This window comes from Dufourea novaeangliae, unplaced genomic scaffold, assembly GCF_001272555.1.
Source record: "Dufourea novaeangliae isolate 0120121106 unplaced genomic scaffold, ASM127255v1 scaffold235, whole genome shotgun sequence".
NCBI classification, from domain to species: domain Eukaryota; kingdom Metazoa; phylum Arthropoda; class Insecta; order Hymenoptera; family Halictidae; genus Dufourea; species Dufourea novaeangliae.
This window is the reverse complement of record NW_015374123.1, coordinates 1,542-25,039: the sequence shown is the minus strand read 5'-3', so window position 1 is coordinate 25,039 and position 23,498 is coordinate 1,542. Positions and strand designations below refer to the sequence as shown.

The 23,498-nt window shown below is 32.8% G+C and overlaps 2 protein-coding genes across 2 annotated transcripts; both read right to left on the bottom strand.

Annotated features, from left to right (window-relative positions):
• Nucleotides 1–801: 801 nt before the first annotated feature.
• Nucleotides 802–10,556, bottom strand: LOC107191196 (alpha-aminoadipic semialdehyde synthase, mitochondrial). The gene is made up of 9 exons (XM_015580174.1): nt 10,041–10,556; nt 9,180–9,405; nt 8,135–8,462; nt 6,472–6,835; nt 4,688–5,010; nt 3,403–3,652; nt 2,462–2,725; nt 1,618–1,999; nt 802–936 (listed from the first exon to the last, which is right to left on the bottom strand). Exons 1-9 carry the CDS (start codon nt 10,554–10,556, stop codon nt 821–823), a joined length of 2,769 nt encoding a protein of 922 aa, XP_015435660.1. The 3' UTR covers nt 802–820.
• Nucleotides 10,557–13,744: 3,188 nt separating this feature from the next.
• LOC107191211 (general transcription factor IIF subunit 1) lies at nt 13,745–17,225 on the bottom strand. Its single transcript, XM_015580193.1, has 7 exons — nt 17,079–17,225; nt 16,890–16,936; nt 16,449–16,820; nt 15,959–16,278; nt 15,243–15,529; nt 14,816–15,156; nt 13,745–14,001 (listed from the first exon to the last, which is right to left on the bottom strand). The coding sequence occupies exons 1-7, from the start codon at nt 17,100–17,102 to the stop codon at nt 13,788–13,790; spliced, it is 1,605 nt and encodes a 534-aa protein (XP_015435679.1). The 5' UTR covers nt 17,103–17,225; the 3' UTR covers nt 13,745–13,787.
• Nucleotides 17,226–23,498: the final 6,273 nt, after the last annotated feature.

Genomic DNA, 23,498 nt, shown 5'->3' with positions numbered 1-23,498 from the left:
CACTAAATATGAAAATAACTACAACGATGGATTAAGCATTGAGAAACAAAGAAAAAATGTATGAACAAAGTATTCATCTCACTTGATCAGGCATCCGAGATATTGAAATATCTATGTTCCGTATTTTCAATATAGAGTGATTATAAGTAACGGAACATTACGCTATAAATTTATACAATTATTTATTGTTATACGAGAAATGTAAAGACTTCACAAATGAACACATTAATACTTCACAAAAGTAAGATGAAGATATTATTGCTGAATATAATAATTGAGAATAAATAAATCATAAATCATGTACAAAAAATATAACTATAAAAACATTTAAAATTTTTAAAAATTAAGTTTACAAAATCAGTCTGATATTTTTACACAATTAGATTTTCTACATTTATTATTCTAATTTATGTATTACGTTCAGAGAAATAAGAAAATCTTTTACCATATTGCAACTAAAAACTTCGTATTTCAGAATGCAATAATTGAAGTTATGCTTCTAACTTCTAAGACGCACAATTTAGAATTTGTAGTTGAAAAATTGTACACGATTGAGAAATCTTCCTCTCCAACAATCTATATAAAATTCTTTTTATTGGGACATTGATCATATTTAAAACACGTATTCTATTCTTTAACAGTAAACATTATATATTTTCAACAAAATTAAATTCATACAACAAATTTTCATATTTTGACTAATCTTATAAAATAATTGTAATGTAACAAATTGCTACAAATATTTAACTTATTTACTGAACCCTATTTGATTACAATTTTGCATTTGTACAATTTGCCGTAAATTACTAATCAATACGGGTTATTCCCATTTGGATGTTTCAAAAAATTCCATTCCTTCTGCTTTCAAACGATTCAATATAGGTCGATAAATATCTGCTGTGAATGGAAGTACTACGCCTCTTTGTTGAATCTCACCTAAAATAAGCATCGCAACAATTACCACTGTACCGAACTATACATTTCTCTATCTTTTGTTGGAAGTGCATATGTTAATGGACATTAAGTGTATCTTAAATTTTTGAATATATGCATAAAACATTAAAAATATATAAATAGTTTACAACAACAAATAGATAATAAACTATTCAAAGTGAATGTTAATATTCCATACAATATTTAGTATACAAAGGAAAGGAATAAATAATATGCAAGGTGTCATGTAACTGATGGTACAACCAGATAAGTGGGAATTCTACGTAAATATATGAGTCGAAAATATAGAATAAAATTTTTTCATCTGAGGCTTTATTTTCGAAAAAATTGGCTTTGAAAATTAATTTGAAAGTTTCAAATTGAATCGCGTGTATTCGTCATAGGAGTAAGTAGAAACGGAATGCAATAAACAGCCATGCTAGCCAAGCCCAATCAATTTCACGCGTATCTAGCAGATATACATATAAAGACGATTTTGTTGAAAATGAAATTGCAAATGAAAAATTCTTTTTCTATATTTTTGACTTATTTAGTCACATAGAATCACCACATAGCCGGTTGTACCACCAGTTATATAACACCCAGTACATTGAAATATAAATATGTGGGAATACGTTGAAAAATGTAAAAAAAATTATAAAATTAATTGAATAAATGAGCTACCATCAAGAATCATTTTGACAGCAATAGCAGCCGGATACCCAACCGTTCGCGCCATTGCAGAGTGTCCTTTCACGTCTCCGTACAACACCAAATTAATTCCTCTCGTTTCTCGTCTGTTATCAGGCCAGAGTATACCGATATCGTGTCTCAAAATCACAAGGTCGCGTTCGTTCGGCTCGTAACACAATTTTTTCGATAAATAATGTGTTAACGTATCGAGAGGAGTGTTTAATTTCAGAACCAAGTCCTCCTTAAGAAGTCCTAAATCTTCAACTACTTGTACAGCAGCGTCTGAGTTTAATACTTCTCCTAATTTTCGTTTGAGATTTTCATAAAAAATGTTATCGTTCGCCAAGCCTAGTAAATTGCATATTAGTACTCTCTGAAAACAGGAAGTTTGTTATCTTACATTAATTTGTTTATAGTTTGTTATAGTATCGGTGTAAAATTAATTTTTATATTTACGACCGTTCGATGTCGCGAGTCTTTTCGCAACATATTGAATGTAAAGAGAAAATTTGATTTAAAAGTATTAATTCAAAAAATATTTGAAAATGTATGTCGATCTATGATCCGCAGATGTGAGTTTTTGCATTGAAATGGAAGGAAGGCAATATGGAATTTCTATAACAAACGTAAAAACAAACTTTTGTATTTTTCTTTTGAAGGAATTAATTTTAAGACCTATATTTATAAGACATTTTTTACTCCTGTCGGTGAGTGTTATAAGCGTACATAGATCCTTTATTTATCACCCTCCTATATTTAATTATTTGGAATATTTGAAGTAAATATTTGAGCACTCGAACACACAGGGTAACCTATTTAAATTAATAGTACGTACCCACGTTATGTCTGGTCCATTAGGATGTAAACATGGATGAGGATTCGGGTCGATAAGTCCGAGGTATTGCAAAGTTCGTACGGTGTCACAGAATCCTTTAAATCTTAACGTGCCCCGTAACATTATATTAGCAGTATTGATTCCGTACAATTCTTTATACACTGTACTGTCACGATTTGGATAGCCTTCCAAAGCGAATCCTGGTAGAAAATCTAAGTCTTGTGCAGCGGACATTAGGTCTCCACCTGCTGGTACTTCAACCACCTCCAAAAAAAAGACATTACAAATGATTGTATTCAGATTAAAGTAGAAATAACCGTAACAAAAACAGTAATACAGTGGCTGGATACTATGGTCGTATGATTCTACTGAATCGCTAGATTCTACTGGGGTCCTTTGAGTTGATGAATTCTAGTAAATTAATATATTTCAATCGAGATATTTCCTACCACGGAAAGTGGACATTACTGAAAAGTTTTCCAAAAGTCTCTTTTAAAACAATTGTAGTGTGCATGTAAATTTATTATTCAAAGGAAACATTTAAGTACCTGAAATAATTAATCAAAATAATCGTTTCATACGGACTATAAAATAGACATAATGAAAGATAGTTACAAATGTCAATTCATTAAAAACAATTGGAGGATCATATATTGCAGCTGCTGGGACCGTCAATACGGCATATTATTCCTGGACAATTGTTTACAAAAACCAAACTAGATGTTAGCAATGGACGGAAATAATGTTAATTTCTCAAACCTATACCATTTTTTTCGTTTCTTTCGCTTGATTGACGTAACAGGGTTAAATATAATACAACAATCCCCTAATTGTTTTGAGGTGTCTAATAAGCTCAGTTCTAAATAATTATAAGATCAAAATTAAAATTCGTTTGTGTGTACGGTAAATAATTTGATAATTTATTAAATATGAACACGCACCTGCTTTTCATAATAATATTTCGCTGGTGCTAAAGTGTTTAACAACACTCCTCTTGGTGACCAACTAAATTTATACCGTAATGGATTGTCGGAATATTCTGGAGCAGGTAATCCTCCACACCAAGACACAAAAGACTGTATTTTCCCCCCAGCTTGCTTCACGCTGTCGAAACATTCTAAGGCCAATAGGTGATCGATTCCAGGATCTAATCCTATTTCATTGAGTATTGTTACATCTGCTGCTACAGCCCTAATTTAGAAGAATGATATGTCTATATTTATTCTTACCAATCTTATCACACTAACATTCCCATTGTATGTGTCTATCGCCGTATGTGCAGTTGTGATTATCAGAAACACGAGGTTGATTCAAATATAAACCGGAATCGTGTTGTGTTTAGAAGATCATCAGGGTAACCTTTCTTACAGTTACATGGAAGCATTAATATTAATTGCAGATTATCAACGCGAGTGCATTGAGAATTTTTTTTACTTCGTATCATCATAACTGAACAAAGGATACATTTGTTCGTTACGCAATGAATTATTATCCGTTTCCTCATTACAGGCAATATTATTCAATTTCCATAACGAACACTATTCGCGAATTCAAGTTTGCAAATAAGAAAAGAAGAGAAAAGGTTAAAAACGAATTTCGTCTACACCGGTAATTCTAAAAGTTTCGAGTGGCTTCGAGGCATCATTTACAATTAGATAAATCAAACAGTAGTAATATTTGTGAAATTCGAAGTAAAATTTAACTTGTCAATATAGACAACATTGACACCATTATCTAGGATCATTTCCATTTTCGCACTCGGATTCTCTTTAAGCAGGAGAGCAATAATAATTGATTTCACATCACATAGATATATCCCTTGTTTACTCATGATTATTCAAAGTAATAAAATGATCATGGACTTAGATTGACAAAGGACTGTCACGACTATTGCTACCTCGTATAACCGTTAGAAAAGTAATTCCAACATTTTCCAAAGATTACAAGTGTAATAATAAGATTTCGATTTATGTTTGAACCACCCTCGTTTTGTACAAGAGATAATGAAATAAAAACTTCTATAAAGTAATTACAGGTGTAAGCAATTGAAGGTAAAAATACATCAAGGTATCCCTATATGTCACTAATGTGACCATCGTAATCTTAACTCTGTATAGTTATAGATGTATAATCCGTATAGTTATAGTTATAGATATATGAATGACTGATATAGTTTATTTACTGCTTACAAGTTATTATATTCATATAACAAGAAATCATACTCACTCTTCGTGCAAAGCTTTCACCTCTTCGTTCATATAACTCGCAGTCACCAAATGAGTCTTAGCACTTATGCAAGCTTTTGCAATAACATGATGCAAAGAGTAAGGTAACAATGAAACCACAACGTCTGCAGATTGTACAATGTCTCTCAGAGTATCTGGTCGTTCTAGTACATTCAGAAACACGGGTTCCACCCCAGGGAATTGATTTGCTAGTACATCAGCTTCTTCCTTGAATTGAGATGCAACAATCAATCGTATATTGCTGGTTCTATGTAAGTATTCAACCAATGGGGCAGAAACATAGCCAGCACCCAGTACAATCACCTGTTTATACAAAATTAGTACGGTCTTAATAGATTATTTGATAATTACATATTATTGGTTCAGATTTTCATATTAGTTGGTAACATTTTGTAGCGAAAATGTTTGCCAAATTATATAATCGTGATGCACAAGAAGTATATTTCGTTTAATATTTAGTGAATCAGTGTCTTGCTACCACCATTTAAGAACAATAAGAACAAATATAAATATCGTCCATGAAACATTATTTAACGCTGTATGAATACTGATATTATTATTTTACCATTGTGTAATAATAATGTGGGTATTGATATTTTCATTTCACCACTTATTCCGAAACAATATGTCTTGACGTTGTCATTTTACCAGTATTCGAACGTAATGAAAGATTAACATAGAATACAATATAATTTTCATTAACATTGTCTCTTCATTATCACTTACATAATAACGGGAAAAACGATGTTAAAATATAACACGTGGAGGGTGAATGTTTTTGGCAACTACTCAGACGATAACGAACGCGTTCCTCTTTCTGAATTTTAACATTTTAAAATAAAGTACTTCTTTGAGGGGTATTAGGCAAATTTTCTGAAAACCTGGCTTAAAATATTCGGTTTTTCGAAAAGTTCGTACAGTTTTTAAAAATAGATCTATGGTTTTCATTTTGCACCATGCTTCCATATTTAACTTTTTTTTACAATTTCTTTCCATTTATCGGATAATTTTATTATAGTTGATTTTTATTCGTTTGGTTAATAAATACTTCAACACACTAAGTCCTGAATAAACGATCACTAGACGGTATAATATCTTATAAATAGGGTAAGTGCTGTAAAAATTTTCCATTCGAAATAGTGTAGTTTTATTTACGTATTGGTTTTATATAGCATGACGAACTTGTACTTCTCGAAAAGAAGAAATAATCGATATACCTATGTATAATTCGAATTCAAACACAACATACATTTGAAGCTTGGCTTGAAAATAGTATATCTACGTTCAGTAGATCAATCGCTTTATTACTTTCTCAGCAAATTGTTAATAAAGACACTAACGAAGGATGTTCGCGAAGTGTTATTTGCCCATTTTTCTGTAACTTTACTCAATTGTTTATGGGACGAACCTAAGAATATTACCGTACTTGGTTGATTTTACTTTCAGACTTTAAGAGAGAAATCACCCTTTCCCTTCTTATTCATTTTTTTTCGATATCTTTTGTGGTTAACGAATTACGAATAAATAAAATGAACTCTTCTGATAAAGACAATGGTTTCTCCCTTAAAATCTAAAAGTAACCAACTAATTACGATAATATTTTTAGGTTGGTCCTATAAACAATTGGATAGATCCAAGTATCACCGTCCAAGAGTTGAGTAATGATAGAAAAAGTACATTAAGCTAATACATTCATGTTGAACATGTGACATACTAATATGTAACATTGAATAATTTCATTTTACAGACAGAATATTTCCATACCGTTTTGTTTTGTGCTTCTTTGTTATCTGCTTTGTGTCTGCTACGCTGATTCAGTAACCTTAGCTCCTGAATATACTCAAAATTAGGAGTTAAACATCCATTCGATGCAATTATTGCATCATGCACCGCTGAACAAAACTTGTGATCCTCTAATGGTAACCTCGCGTCCGATTGGATAATATCCACCACGTATGGATACAAAAGGTTTCCGAAAAAATCCGTGGACTCCTTTGGAAGCTGAGTTGGCATGTTGTCTATCGAACACACTAGGACTCCAGGACCTTTAAAGGATTTGGTATCCTTGTTCCGGTCAGCGTCATACAGGCAAAATGGCGTGTCGATCGTTGTGCACTCGTTCATGAATCTATTAACATTACAAAATTGTGTAGGAATATTGCTTACGAGTTACATCAATTTGTACTTACATTACTATTCATAAAGGAATGCATATTATTACAGTCTTTCTAACTCTGATAATGATACAATAATTTTTATAACAAATATTCCTCAATAATATCCGGTTTAAATAGGGCCTAAGCGATTAAATATATGAAGTATGTTTAAAACGTGAATACCGCAGAAATCAGAGAATCTGCGGTAATAAAAGATATTTTCTTGTATCGTTTTCATAATCTTCTAAAGTCAGTTTGATATTTTTAAGTAGAATATTATATTTTTGTCACTTATTTATTTATTTATTAATATTTGTTATTTAATATATATTTATTTATTTACGTTACGCTATATTTACGCTATATTTTATTACTTAATTTCTACGATATTATGCATGATCACTTTGAGACGACCGAGGAAAAAAAAAAGAAATCTGGGAAACATATATGATTCGTCCACTCTGTGTGACAGTTACGAAAAGTGATTTACAATTTACCTTATATGAATTTTTGGACGCTAATTGAACCGTATTTAACGTCAGATATTCCATCTGATCCTATACATATAACGGCGTATAGATAGGTGTACGTGTGTTTACTAATCAATTAAAGGTTGAATCCTCGAATCGGATCATATTGTCATCTAAGATGAAAAAATGTGAATATCGTGATCCACATGAATGCAGTAATACTCATGACTAATTAGTATCGTAACCCATTGATGATGATCCATAAATTATAATTCCTGTAAATAGTATGACACACACGTTGCAGTTTTGCAGAATTAATGAAAGTTCATGTAGACGGTATAGTCCACAAGGTTATTCGATCATTATTAAACATCAACGTGTGTGGTTTGATTCACGTTTATAACAAAAAAAAGTAACAAGCTTCGTTGACGACATAGCTCACTCGTGGACATCATAATTAATAAAACTGCATATAAACCATGTCCGACCAATGCGTTATAAATTAATGACACGGTTGCTTTATCATAATTAATGAAATGCCATAAAAATGATATGCCTCATCAATGACAATTTTATGGCAATTCAGAAGCTTTAAAATTAGTATAGTTTACTGGTGACTACCCTGCCGTGATAGATACTAAAATAAACATCACACCCAACGATAGGTCACCCTACTGTTTGGCCAATTATCTTCACAGTAAAGGATTTCAGTCGTATTGAAGGTGAAGAAAGATAAATTCAAAAAACTATTAGTGTTGATAATGTTGATACAGTATAAACAATAAATTATATTATTCTTACTCGATACTGCCTCCAGGATCAGCTGATATATCACAGATAGCTAGCATTCTGTGAGGCAACGCAGGAGCACCGACACTCGTGGGTAACCAAGGAGTATGAGCTGGTCTTAGTAAATATTTAGCATCTGGTAATGTTAGTAATTTTGGCGAGTCAATTGCCCAATATATACCATTAATAATCACAGACGCATATGGCGCAATCTTTTTGCTGAAAGTGGAAATATATCTCTCAGGATGCTTATCATATTCGTCAGAATCAAAACCACCTCCTTCTTTCCTTTCTAGATGATGCCTTCGTCTTACCTCGCACCCATACACCTTTGTCGTATCTAAAATATGTAATACTTATGATATTTAAATATTGTAACTAGAAATAAAGTTTATATGAGTCCAGGCACAAATATACTGATGTCGAGTCAAAAAGGATTCGATTTGGCATGGCTCTTATGTATCAAATAAACTGTCAGTCGATTTTCTCGAAAACGAAACTTGATAGACAAAATTTTATTATACATATATCTTCTATTAATATCACAAGATATCAACTTCTTATTAATAAACAATCATTTTAATTATACTAGGATAAACGCACCATTGAATGACCACTTAATAGATTTTGTAACAATTTGAAGTCGAATTGTAAATGATAATAGTATTAATAGATATTTGGCACATGCAAATTCGTTTCTTTAATATCAATTCCTTTTTATAACGTATGGATTTCAATTTAAAAAATTGGAAAAATGTAATTAATTAAATTAAAAAAAAAATACAGATTTCACCAGTGAATAAACGATATGTAAATCAACATTTCTAACTAGTGGTGCAAAAATTGTTTGAATATCAAACAAGGAATTGAAAAAAAACAATATTTAATCATTTGCTTATTTTAATAACATAATTTACTTGCTTTTATGTATAATGTTCATTCACTGGTTCGTGTTCATTTACTTCTGCATCCACCCTATTCAACAAAGAATAGGATTCTTAAATTTCTTTGTCGATGATGTAATAAAAAATTTACGAGTGTTTGGAAATTCACTTACCGCCGTGTTCAGCGACTTTCTTCAACATTTCTGGAGGTACGTATTCATGTGGAAGTTCCTGGAAGACCTCTTGACCACCTTGGCTAACATTACCGCTGCCAGTGAAAATAAAGGTCAACGGCCCAATGGATCTCGGCATGGCACCTAGTGCTATTTCGTACCCTGCATCTCGTATTGATTGTCGCGCCATTGCTGAGTCCCTATAATTATGTGCTGGTCCAATGTGCTAAACAAAAATATTAATATTAATATTTCCGCTCTAGCTTAAATATTTCAATTTGAATTCGACTATGAGAATTTAAATTTATTGTAAATCTGAGACTGACTTCGAATACATTTGAATGTAAATCAAACAGCCGAAATATCTAATTATAATTTGAATATAATTGTTGAAACATCATTTCAATTTAATCATATCATCCTTTTGTAATATCGTAGTATTTGTTCAACTTGTTTATAATAATTCATTATTCGCAGCACTTTTGAAATTTCAGAAAATTTAATCAAAGCAAAGATTAATAAAATAGTGTGTAGACGTAAAATAATACGCACCAGACTGATCCTATCATTGGCATCGTAACGACGGTGATTATCCAATTCATGAAAAATGTATCCTTTCAAAATCCAGGAATTGGTTTATTTTTAAATTAAATTTTTTGAAATTTTTCAAGTGCTGAAAGTCACAAAACATTTTATATTACCATCAATTTTAATTTGAATTTGACTGGTGGACTTAGCTCTTGGAATTTATAGTTTTAAAATTCGAATATGGGTGTAACCATTTGACATTAAATTGGAACTCGAATTAGACGATTTGGAATATGATTTTGAATTTGATCGTCGAAACGAAGTTGAACTCACCATAAATGGTGTGTGGTGTCCAAGAGCCAGCAATCTCAATCCGAGTCCGTGTAATATATTCACCATGCCAGCTACGCCAGCGTACTTCCCAAAAGCTACCACCCTCTGTCCATGAACGTCTGTTAATTTTTCATAATCCAACAGACGTATATTTTTCTCCAAAATGGCGTCCAGAAGAGGCATATTACTTTCCTGGGCCTTAATAGTATGAGAAAAGAGGCAATAGGTTTTATTAGATATAAGCTGATCGACGGGGACCTGCTTCACCCCAAAAATCACTGAGGCAGTGCTAATGTCTTCTTGTAATATGGCGCCAGCAGCTTGATATGATTGTGCAGGATAAGCTCGTCTGTTACTTGGCTGCACAATCACCTTCACCCCAGCTCTAATTAATCGACGAACATTCGCAGGCGCTAAAGGTGCTCTTCGTTCCCATACTGACTGATCCTCCCTTCTGATCGCGATTACCTTACCTTTCAAGGTCTGCAAAAAGTAATTTGAATTGACTAAAAACATTTTAATAGATCAATTTCGTAAGTCTGTGTACATCAAACTACTAAGTTTTGATCAGTGCATTGTATTTAGCACTTTGTTGATATTTGAAATAGATTGGAGCATTTAAATCTTAGATTTGAATTCCAATGTAACCGTTGAAAGTTGAATTTACTTTTGATCATTAACAATTGAATTGAATTACTTTCTAACTTCGGATTTAAATTTACATTCGAACTTAACTGTTAGTAGACGAATTTATATTTTACGTTGAAATTTGAAAGACTGAAAAAAATCAGATAGTACTTTTTCACTTCTAATCAAGCGCAAGGAATCATCACTCTAGACAATGGATGTTTTCATCAAAGGAAACATGTCACAGAAGTTACTGTCACAATTTAAATTTAGTTTAAAGTTCATTGAATTTGATCATACAAAATTACATGTATTCATACGTATTGCCGCAAAAATTTGAATTTTAGCATAAAAATTTTAGTTTCATTTTAAATTTCACTTTTATAATGTAAATTTTAATTTAGTAGATGTACAATTCGACGTTCACTTTTAACTTTTATATTTAACATTTAACTGTAACCACTGAAATGTATATTTGATTATACAGCTTTTAATTTCCATTCTAATGTGCGAGTTGTGATTTAAATTAGAAAAAAACTGTTAACACATAGAATTACATTTAAATTACATTATACAAATTTAATCTTGAACTTGAACTTGACTGTTGATATTTAAATTTAAATTTAATTATCATAATTTTAATTAAAATATTGTAACTTTAATTTCTTAATTTTAAATAAAATGTAAATCCTTTTGTAATCAAACATTCAATGTGAAAGACATTTATTTAGTTTAATTTCTATATTTACAGACGTGTTGTACATACTGTTGGCAGAGAACGTGTACTGAATTCACACTTGTGTAATCGCAAAATCCTCATAGTATCTTCATTCGATCGAATAGAATGTTTTAAAAGAAAGGGTTGGTTTGTAAGATAAAGGTTTTAATAATCACAATGTTAGGTAAAATACACAGTAAAGTAACAAGAAGCTGCCATACGATGGTGCAATGCGCTTACTTCTATTTTGATTTGACGTTTCTGTATTGCAGTCTTGATACTTCGTAGGTCAACGGGGTCAATGCAAAAGTATTACTACATCACTGATAAACTCAAAGCCATTTAATTATCGGAAAGATTCGACTTTCTTTAGCCACGTGACTTCGATCGCTATAAACAATCACTGATTCATATTCGAACGCCATATTACTTATGAATCTATATTATAAACAATTATTTGAGTACGGATTGTAACTGATAATTGTCGGAACAAAATGAAGTATTTATTCCAAATGCATACAGTATTTTTTTTAAACTCTCGAGTAATTCCGTTCGAGATAATCGAAAATTTAAAAATTGTGGAACTGTTTCTCATCAGAATAAGTGATGTTTTTTACGCTCGCTTCGTCCCTTAACTCTATCTCGAAACAGAGCGGGATAGAATAATAACAAACCCATAGGACAGGTTCCAAGACTTCGAAGCGATGTCGAACAGTATATGGGTGGTAACTACAAATTTTATTATATTTTTAGGAATATTTCACCAATAAATTAATGAGAATAAGAAAATGAAAAACCATTTTTCTTGACTTAATACTTACGTAAACAGGATTTCAAAAATTAATTTATCATTATTGCTGCAATTGTAGTAACGACGGAACTTATTTGAGTGTTAAGTATACAATCACGTACAGATTGTGTAACGTAAACAAGTATTGCAATAGTTCAGCAAAAGTAAAGAATTACATTAAAAATCTTTTCGATACAAATAAAATTCCTAAATAAAAATCCAAATTCAATTGTAAAGTAAATTAACAATTTATACTTAATTATATCTGAATAACTTTTACTTTTCGTACCCGACTTTTCAATATCAAATTGAGTTGCATTTCTTCTTCTTTAAGCTATTAACAATTAATTTGTATAAATACAAATTACATTCAGTGATACTTTCATTTTTCATACGTTGGTTGTAAAATGATTAAAATAATAAAATACATGTCACAATAAATAAGGTTCAATATTGTTCGCATATTTTAATGTGTTGTCCCATTTTCATTAAGAAGACCTCACTAAATTTTTAGTAAAAGTTTGAGATTCAGTTATCTCAGTATTAATTAAGAAACGAATACATTACATACATATATGTATGTATAGTATCGGTTTGAAATTTTTGATAAGGAACGTAGGTATTTGATAGATCTCTGATCGAGATTATTAGAAATATGTACCAGAAACTGAAAATTTACGAATCTTGGCTTTCTTACCGTAGTTTTCAATAACACAATAAATTACAAATTATTTTATTATCCCTCAGTCGGCGGATACAGGGTCATTTTGATCCAATGACGACAGCCACTATTATATTTGTCATAGGACACAAAGTGCTCACTCAAAGACATTAGACAATGATGCTGAAATATTATTTGTATTTGATTATTCTACTATTTATGCACCTTCATTATTTTTACTGTATTATTACATTGAGAATTAGATTGAGAAAAAGACGTTTGTAAGGGTTCGAAAAACTAACAATTATTTTATGTATCAATTTTCCTGTAACATAATAAATACTGTATGCGCACACATTTTATACAATTTTGTCTATAATTTCATCTTCGGAATTATGAGTAACGAAATTTTCGATGTAGGTCAAAGTATAATCCCCAAACCTGTTATAACAATATAATTTGTCATTAGAATATAAACTAGTAAAATCTATTGATGTGTATATTTATCTCCATTGTAACATATTGAAGCCTTTATCCCAGTTTACGAATTTAAAGATAATTTTCTATTCATTGTAATACTTTCTCGTATAATAAGTTTGTTACAATATAAAAATAATTTGAACACTTTAAAAAAATGCTACCTGTAACAATATCTCTTTTAATACTAAAAATATTTTTTCTTAGATATAATGTTGAAGTAATACTGATTAGAAAATTGAAGTGGTATTAAAATATTTATTACATAACTTAGAGAAATTATGTATGCAAGGTACAAGTCATACTTTCTTATTTATGGATTACGTTATAGTATCTGTAGGGTACAAATAGTAAAAGATTGTTAAAATAATTAAGATTTATTAACTATTTCTTAATCAATTTAGTTTATTATCTTACAAATTCGTGTGTTATAGTACACAAAATAAATATTGTATTGAATCAATTGCACTAATATTAATTAGATTGTGTCTTGATAGATAAATACATTTTATTTTTTATTGTCTGCTTGGTTGGATTAATCTTTTTTAGTATTTGAGTCATTACATTAACTAACTGTTCAGAAGTAAGACCAGTTTTTTTGGACTTAAATTTCTGCAAAAGTTCAGTCGTTGTCATTGGTTTACGCATGAGATAACGTCTTACTGCATCTTCGGTGATTCCAGATTCACTAGAATAAAAGGATACAATTTTTTCAATATTTGGTTATTATAAATTACGCATAATTATAACAAAACGCATAAATATAAATATAAAATGTACGAATTTATGTATCAATCAAAATAGCGTCAATTTTGCAATCTAATATATCGAAACTTTCTTAAAGTATAATAGAATGTTTACTAAACATTTTAAAATATTCATTATTTTTTTTTATATAAAGGAACTTCTACAAACAAATAGGAATAAATTTTTCTTCTGTTCCAATTACTGAAAAACAAATTACAATTAATTTAAAAATGGAAAGGTTGAGTTTAATAATTTCTCTCGTAAATACCAATATACATAATAGATAAAAGTGTTAAAAAATGAAAAAATTCATCAGTAGTTTATGACAACAAAAAATAATTTCTTTAAAAACTACCACATTTTGACAAAAGTATAAATAGTTAACATGCATACGATTTATCAGATTCGTGTTTTTCTTGTGCACTAGCACACCACTTTTAGCTGTCCTGTGACTGTGTATTGATAAAAATAAAATAGTCTAATTATAAAAATAATTAAATTTACATATTGACACTTTCACCAAGATGTTTATTAACAGACTTTTTGGTGTTAATCCTTAGTGGCAAGGACCACATTTGACTATACAAAAATTAAAAATTGTAATGGTAAAACTGTATAACTGTGAAACTATATTGGTTCAATAATTTACCACTCAGAATGAAAAATTTATCAATTACCTCTTATCTACGACTCAATAGTTCTAAGAAGTTCATTGAAGAATAAAGTAAAATGTTAAAAGTAATCAAAAGACATACCTAGCTCCTGGTATATAAGAAGTTACTGGCACTAAATTGAAATTATCCAATTTCAATTTTTTTGCTTGTGACAAATCTGGAGAACCAGCTTGCTTTCTCTTTAATGGGTCTGACATTCCTGCCGTAACAGGTGTGGGTGTTGCAGACCTTGAACTATGTGCACTATTTGATTTTTTATTATCTTTTTCTTTTATAGTATCAGATTCAGACCCTGAATCACTAGAAAAGTCACTAGACGAATCCTTCCCCAAAGGCTTTTTCTGATCTTTTTTCTTAGACTGCTTTTTCTTTTTCTTCTTGTCTTTTTTCTTCTCAGAATCTTTACTAGCTTTATCCTTATCCTAAAAGAATAAAATCAAAGAAGCAGTAGTTTTTAGTCTTAACTAACAATATAAATAATTTTATTCCTTTTGTTCATTACCTTTACCTTCTCTTCTTTTTCTTTATTTTCATCTTCTTCATCTTTGTCTTCATTGCCATCTTTTTTGTCAGTCTGCTCTTCATCATCTTCCTCTTCGTCAGATGCAAGCAATTTTCTTAATGCATCTTCTTCTGCAACAGACTTAATTTCTTTTTGCTGTTCCAATTCTGATCCAGAATCCGAGGAATCAGATATGTAATCACACTCTCTGCCTTCTTCATCACCATCATCACTTTCTTCAAACGCTTCATCGTCCGATGCTTTTTGTTTCCGTTTCTTCTTCTGAGGAACAACTAATATAAATACTTACTTTGTATTAAATAACTCAATTAAGTAGAAAAATGTAAAAAGAAAAACTTATTGATCCGTTAAGTTCGCAAATCAGAGAAATTCGGTCGAGATGTGCCAACTATGCTTATGCTGTCGAACAATGCTATTTCTTGTGTTTGTAGCAGTAAATTGTAATTGTTACGAATTTGTGAAAATACTTAGGTGTTTATAATATTAAAACAAAAAAACCTTATCGACCAAAACCGTAACATATGTATTTAGACACGGAATGTGAGCAGCACGATCGCTCTACGCGGCACTCAAATGATTATAGTAAGTACTAACTAAGAATTTATTTTTTTCATAACTATAATTACCATTTTCTAAAAACTTATACATATTTTGTGTAAATATAAGTATAAAAACAACAAAAGGATATTCATAAAGCTCACCCTTGCCTTTCTTCTTCTTCTTCGAATCCTCTTCATCCGCAGAGGTTTTCTTAGTTTCCTCATCATCACTAAGCGAGTCATCATCACTGTCCATCCACTCATCCATCTCAGATATTTTTAAATCCTTCTCTTTTTTACCTGGCCTTTTACCCTTCCCACCTTCCATCATTTCTTCATCATCTGCACCTTCTTCGTCATTTCTAAGTCTCTTTCGCAACATCAGTGAAAAATAATTCATTACTTTATTTCTACGACTAAATTCCTGCTCTGCTTCTTCTGCACTCAATGCTTTATACCTCTGAATGGGTTGGAAATTATACCTAAACAACCAAATTGTTTATCTATTCATAATTGTCTGTGAATACTATTTTAACACTTAGCACTCCATTGGTTCCGCTGTGGAGACAATACTCATATCTTTCACAGATGCTCGCAGTGCTAAGGGTTAATAATATCTAATAATGATCTTTAGAAAGTGAAATTATCTTACCACTCATGCAATGGAAAAGCTTCTATGGCACCATCAGCAGCATGTGTGAAAACATAATAAGCAGCATTTTCACTTACTCCTCCTTCTCTAATACCTTTAAACTTCTTTCCTGTTTTGCCACCAGACTTAAGAATCCATGGTTGATCCTCTGGCTTATATTTTCTACTAGTAATACCAAACTTTTTTCTTCTGGCTTCTTCTCTTGCATCTCGTCCAAATTCAGATCCAGCTCCAAATTTTGGCATTTCTTCCTCTACTCCTTTATATTCTTTCATGTTGTTTTCACGCTCCATCTTTACTTGTGTCCATTTTGAAAAATCAACATTTAATGTTGCATTAAAACGCATTACATTGTGCTTCTTTTTGTTATTTCTGAAATAATACAATATTGTGTTTGAGGAAGTCTTGTGAAAGAATTTGTGAATAGATAATGTTACATACTTTGGTACTCGGATGCTATATTCTTGTATGGATGGTGTAACTGCAACCTACGATATGAAAAATTCAATAAGTTACTTTCAGATACTTTGAAATATAAATACTGTTACAATAGAAAAATGAATGCTCTAAACAATAACTTATTTTATAGAATAACTATATTCAATAATTATAACTTTTTAAACTTCATACCTTTGGAGCTGCAGGTGAAGTCATTTTATTTGAGACGAATGCGATTACCTAATTGTTTCAAAATTAAAATATGAAAAGATCTCCTAAAACTTAATACTCACGTCACAAGCTGTGTGACTAGCAGTATAAGTATACTTAAAAGTTATACCTATGCTATATTCACGTATACAGACGTATACGTTGGAGTACGTCACTGAATCACTGAACAAAGCAAATAAACGTCATAACTACATAGTCATAACCAATAACCGTCATAACCAAAGAATTGCTATTGGTTGCCATGGGTAGCTATTTATAGGCATGAAATGTTCGAAGTTTTGTAGAGGTCTAGGAGTCTTGTGTCGCGCAGATAAACCACGCGCGCTTGCACATCGTGTGGCGCTCATTGGTACCAATTATCCTAATACCATATATATACAGGGTGTTCGACAACTAGTGGGAAAAAATTTAAGGGGTGATTCTTTGAGGCAAATTAAGACGAAAATCAAGAATAACGAAATTGCGAAAAATGCTTCGTTTGTTAGTTATAAGCGTTTAAAAATTGACCGAAATCATGGCAATCCGCGCGCACGGAGTGTCAGCGGATCGCGGCTCAACAGGGGCGTACAGTCACTTTAAAGACTCAACGACGTGCAGGAACAGTCGGTAGAACAGCTGTTTACTTACCTCGTAGAAGATGTCGATAACTTGTGCCCGCGGTACTTGAGTCGAATCCATTTGTATCGCATTAACTCTGATTACTCGATAAAATTCGCAAGAAATGTAAATATCTTCTTACGAATATTATCGAGTAGAGAGGGTTAATGTCCCCTCTAGTTGTCACGTATCACAATTGTCCTGTCCACGAGTATCCATGAAATTAATCCGCACACGCACGTACACCACAGAAGTCCGCGAAAAGTGTCCACACACACTGAGCCATTGTCCCGTCCGCGAAAAATGTCCATACACACTGCGCGATTGTCCCGACCGCGAAAAATGTTCACACACTGCGCGATTAAGTAGACCCGCGAGCTGTTCCTCCGTTGGGTTTAACACTCTATAGGTTACACAAAACTAACACTCAAAATAATTAATTTAAAACTATTTAACACTAACTTTTATACTAATTTTTAACACGATATAATTAATAAAACTTACAATATTTAATAAAACCTGCAATAATGAATAAAACCTACAATATTTATTAAAACCTGCAATAATGAATAAAATCTACAATATTTAATAAAACTTGCAATAATTAATAAAATCTACAATACTTAATAAAACCTACAATAATTAATAAAACTTACAATAATTAATTTGCACTATTTATAACGACGACATACGCGACACTACTAAATAATCACTACGTAATCGCTAAATAAACTAAAACTTAGTTTTCCGAAGATGAACTCTATTTGCTCGTAGAATGCAAAGGGCACCGTTCGGAAAGGACGACTGATATTGTTGAACTGATCCTCCCTCGTTAGGATCGATGTGGCGTAATAGGTCGATCCCCACTCTTTCATGGTCAATACTTTTTGGGAAGGAAAAACTGCATGGGAAAGTGTCTTGGAGGTCGCGTTTCTTTTCGTATATTCTTAGAGCAACATCTGTATTTTTTTCTCATACACCACTCGGGGCCTCGAGGCTACTTGGCCACGATGCCGAGGGAGCGCGCGTCTGGACATTATAAAACTGCCTCTTGTCTTCTGCAGGACGACCACCCGCCGATTTCCTGTAACGTCTTACTGCCATCGACGAAGACCTTGCCTATTGTGTTTTCGGCCGTCCCTCTAGACATTAACTTGTAAAAAGAACTTTCAACCTCGAATTCCAATTCCATGTTAGAAATGGTTCATATTACACCGAATGTATGTGTTTAACAATTTTATTTATTTTAGTTTCTTAGTTTCTTCATGCATCGTAATGAAGGTGCGGCAAATTTCATCTTAGTTTCATTCTAATATCATTATACGTTTTGTATGATCCATGTTAATTGCATATTATTTTTTTGCGGAAACAAGAACCTCAAACACTTGGAGTAAGATCGAAGTGGTAATAAAATGTGCAATGCACATAAAACATACAGTAAGTCCATATTCAATATTTCAGGAATAAACAGCGGCGCGCTCCGTCTCAGGTAGCAAGCCGCCTTCGTCGGTCGACCGTAAGCGGCTGGTGTCATTCATACCTGAATGACTTTACATTTAGGGGGTGACTGTGTGGACGAGCTTGTCCTCCGTCGCGGGGTGCCGAACGATGTTTTTAAACGAGTGCATGCGTTAATTGCTTATCGTTCGAAGCTTCGCTCGATAGGATAATATCTTTATTCCTGAAATATTAAATATTGACTTACTGTATGTTTTATGTGCATTGCACATTTTATTACCACTTCGATCTTACTCCAAGTGTTTGAGGTTCTTGTTTCCGCAAAAAAATAATATGCAATTAACATGGATCATACAAAACGTATAATGATATTAGAATGAAACTAAGATGAAATTTGCCGCACCTTCATTACGATGCATGAAGAAACTAAGAAACTAAAATAAATAAAATTGTTAAACACATACATTCGGTGTAATATGAACCATTTCTAACATGGAATTGGAATTCGAGGTTGAAAGTTCTTTTTACAAGTTAATGTCTAGAGGGACGGCCGAAAACACAATAGGCAAGGTCTTCGTCGATGGCAGTAAGACGTTACAGGAAATCGGCGGGTGGTCGTCCTGCAGAAGACAAGAGGCAGTTTTATAATGTCCAGACGCGCGCTCCCTCGGCATCGTGGCCAAGTAGCCTCGAGGCCCCGAGTGGTGTATGAGAAAAAAATACAGATGTTGCTCTAAGAATATACGAAAAGAAACGCGACCTCCAAGACACTTTCCCATGCAGTTTTTCCTTCCCAAAAAGTATTGACCATGAAAGAGTGGGGATCGACCTATTACGCCACATCGATCCTAACGAGGGAGGATCAGTTCAACAATATCAGTCGTCCTTTCCGAACGGTGCCCTTTGCATTCTACGAGCAAATAGAGTTCATCTTCGGAAAACTAAGTTTTAGTTTATTTAGCGATTACGTAGTGATTATTTAGTAGTGTCGCGTATGTCGTCGTTATAAATAGTGCAAATTAATTATTGTAAGTCTTATTAATTATTGTAGGTTTTATTAAGTATTGTAGATTTGATTAATTATTGCAAGTTTTATTAAATATTGTAGATTTTATTCATTATTGCAGGTTTTAATAAATATTGTAGGTTTTATTCATTATTGCAGGTATTATTAAATATTGTAGGTTTTATTAATTATATCGTGTTAAAAATTAGTATAAAAGTTAGTGTTAAATAGTTTTAAATTAATTATTTTGAGTGTTAGTTTTGTGTAACCTATAGAGTGTTAAACCCAACGGAGGAACAGCTCGCGGGTCTACTTAATCGCGCAGTGTGTGAACATTTTTCGCGGTCGGGACAATCGCGCAGTGTGTATGGACATTTTTCGCGGACGGGACAATGGCTCAGTGTGTGTGGACACTTTTCGCGGACTTCTGTGGTGTACGTGCGTGTGCGGATTAATTTCATGGATACTCGTGGACAGGACAATTGTGATACGTGACAACTAGAGGGGGCATTAACCCTCTCTACTCGATAATATTCGTAAGAAGATATTTACATTTCTTGCGAATTTTATCGAGTAATCAGAGTTAATGCGATACAAATGGATTCGACTCAAATACCGCGGGCACAAGTTATCGACATCTTCTACGAGGTAAGTAAACAGCTGTTCTACCGACTGTTCCTGCACGTCGTTGAGTCTTTAAAGTGACTGTACGCCCCTGTTGAGCCGTGATCCGCTGACACTCCGTGCGCGCGGATTGCCATGATTTCGGTCAATTTTTAAACTCTTATAACTAACAAACGAAGCATTTTTCGCAATTTCGTTATTCTTGATTTTCGTCTTATTTTGCCTCATAGAATCACCCCTTAAATTTTTTCCCACTAGTTGTCGAACACCCTGTATATATATACGTGTATCCAAATTTATATATATATAATAAATCAAAATAAAACGCAAACAATAAAAATTAATCAAAATAAAACACAATTGATTAAAAGAAATCAAAATAAAAGAAGGAGCGAACATTTGGTCTGCAGTCCGCCACATGCGCTCGGTAACCTGGGACCCATCCGCGCCGGGCCTTACCGGGGCGCGCTGACTCGTAGACAATACGGCTATAAACTATAAACCCTACCGTTGAGAGACTCGAAGCTTTGTCGCGGTCAACTCGCACCGTGACCACGTGCGCGATATTTTATTGACGTCCGCTTCACCCTGAAGGAGAGGTTTTCCACCACCACGTCACTTGGAAAAACCGAGAAATTTGCTTTCCCCTTCAGGGCATAACCAATAAGGAAGCGAGGTTTGGTAACGCCTTCAGCGAATTTAGAGGAAGCGACGAGACACGAAAATCAGACTTAAACCAGAACTCACCCGGTGAACATCAGACACACACAGACACGCACACAAACACACAACTTGTAAATACAGTCATTACGAAACAATCTAAGTGTGCTTTATTTTCGGTTTCGAAATTCTAAAGATCGTTTAACGGTTCGGCAATTAAGTGCGAACATTGCACGACCTAACAAGCGCCAATGGTCGGTGATGCTACTGCCAAAGAAAGGAGATTAGAACTTATTAATCGAGTTCGGATAAGAGAGGGAGGACTCATTGAACACCACTGGTCACCAAGTTATAGTGGACAAAAAAAAAACGAACCTCTGAGTCGAGTTCGGATAATAGAGAGGACCCCTTGAACCCCCCTTGACCATTGTCCACCATTTGGATTGAGTCCACTAGAGTGGACTGAGGATTTTTCATTGCGCGCTCGTATTTATGGACTCACGGCGGCTGCGAGCTTGTGCGCACTGGTGCGCGGACAAGTGCGCGAAAATTGAGTGCACTGGAAACTCGAACGCGCCAAAAATTATTTCTCGATTAATTTATTATTTCTAATAAGGTAATTGTTATAACAATTACCTCTCTGAGGAATATTGTTAAACATTCTGTCAGCTGTCTTATAATGCAAATTGTTATTGTTTATAACAAATATAAATCGAAATATACAGAAACTTTCAAGATATGAACCGTGTAATGTACTTTTACATGTAATAAATTTTACTTTATTGCAAACTATTAAACAATGACTATGTGATAATGTTTGCAGTGATTGTTAACTAAAAATTATTTAATTCAAATATGCCTTTCTAGAGATTTGTGAGAGAAACTCGTAAAAATTTGTCAAAAATGGAAATTCTTCCAGATCGACGGTTGACTGTTTTTGTCCTTGACAATACTGTTACAGCTTTTGGAATAGAATTTTTGGCTTACATTAAGTCGCACGAAATTATTTTACAATAAATTAAATATTTTCGATAATGTAATACTTATAACAATCACATCTTCGGTGTCACATTCTATCAGTTATTTTACCATGCAGATTATTAATAATTATAACAAATAGAAATCGAAATATATCGAAGCTTGTAAGATCTGGATATTGTTGAAAAAAATTCAGATTTCTACCTGTCGTCATAAATTACTTTAGAAAATCTAATTTTGCATAAAAATCTACTGTCCATTCATATTACATTCATCCTTTAAACACATACAGTGCATGTATTTGTGACTGACAAATCATATTACATACACACACGTCTGTGTTTCTACTATATCTCGTCTGTGTTATAATACAGTAGCCGCTCGATAATTGGTCATCTCGGGACTATAGACTGTAGAGGGCCAAATTTCCAGAAAAGCGTCAATTAACGAGCGCCAATTGCCCGCTGTTCCATGGTCGTATCAGGTATATAGAAACTTCAAGAAGTTTTTTAATTGTTACATTCATATTTTAAACTGGATACTTGCATATATTTGTTCCCGCCAAGTCTTTTGTTATTAATTGTTATTGATTGTTATTAACCTTGACATTGGCTTCGTCTACAATCTACAAGAACGAGAAACATGTTAATTTCCCAGATCATTTAGTATTCTCTATGAACATGTTAACGAACATTTAATAAGTTGTCTTTTGGATAAGTGACGAAATAGATATATATTTTTGGCATAATGTTTTTTCAAGTGTTACCACCGACTAGGTATAGGATAGACCTATCATCTTATGGGACTTCGTGTCTCATGGTCTGAAATACCGATAGTGTAGAAAATTAAGGATTTTCTGCTGCCCTCTACGTTATGAGAACGGTGAATTTGTGAACTACGTTAAGGGGGATGACTCCTTTGGGGCCAACTCCGAATCGATCGAAGCGCTGATGTAAACAATCGGACGCCAGCGGAAACACAAAATCGATATTTGGGACGGCTTGATAATACGACATCTAGCGGCAGTACCCACAAATAATTTTTGTTCCCCGTTACCA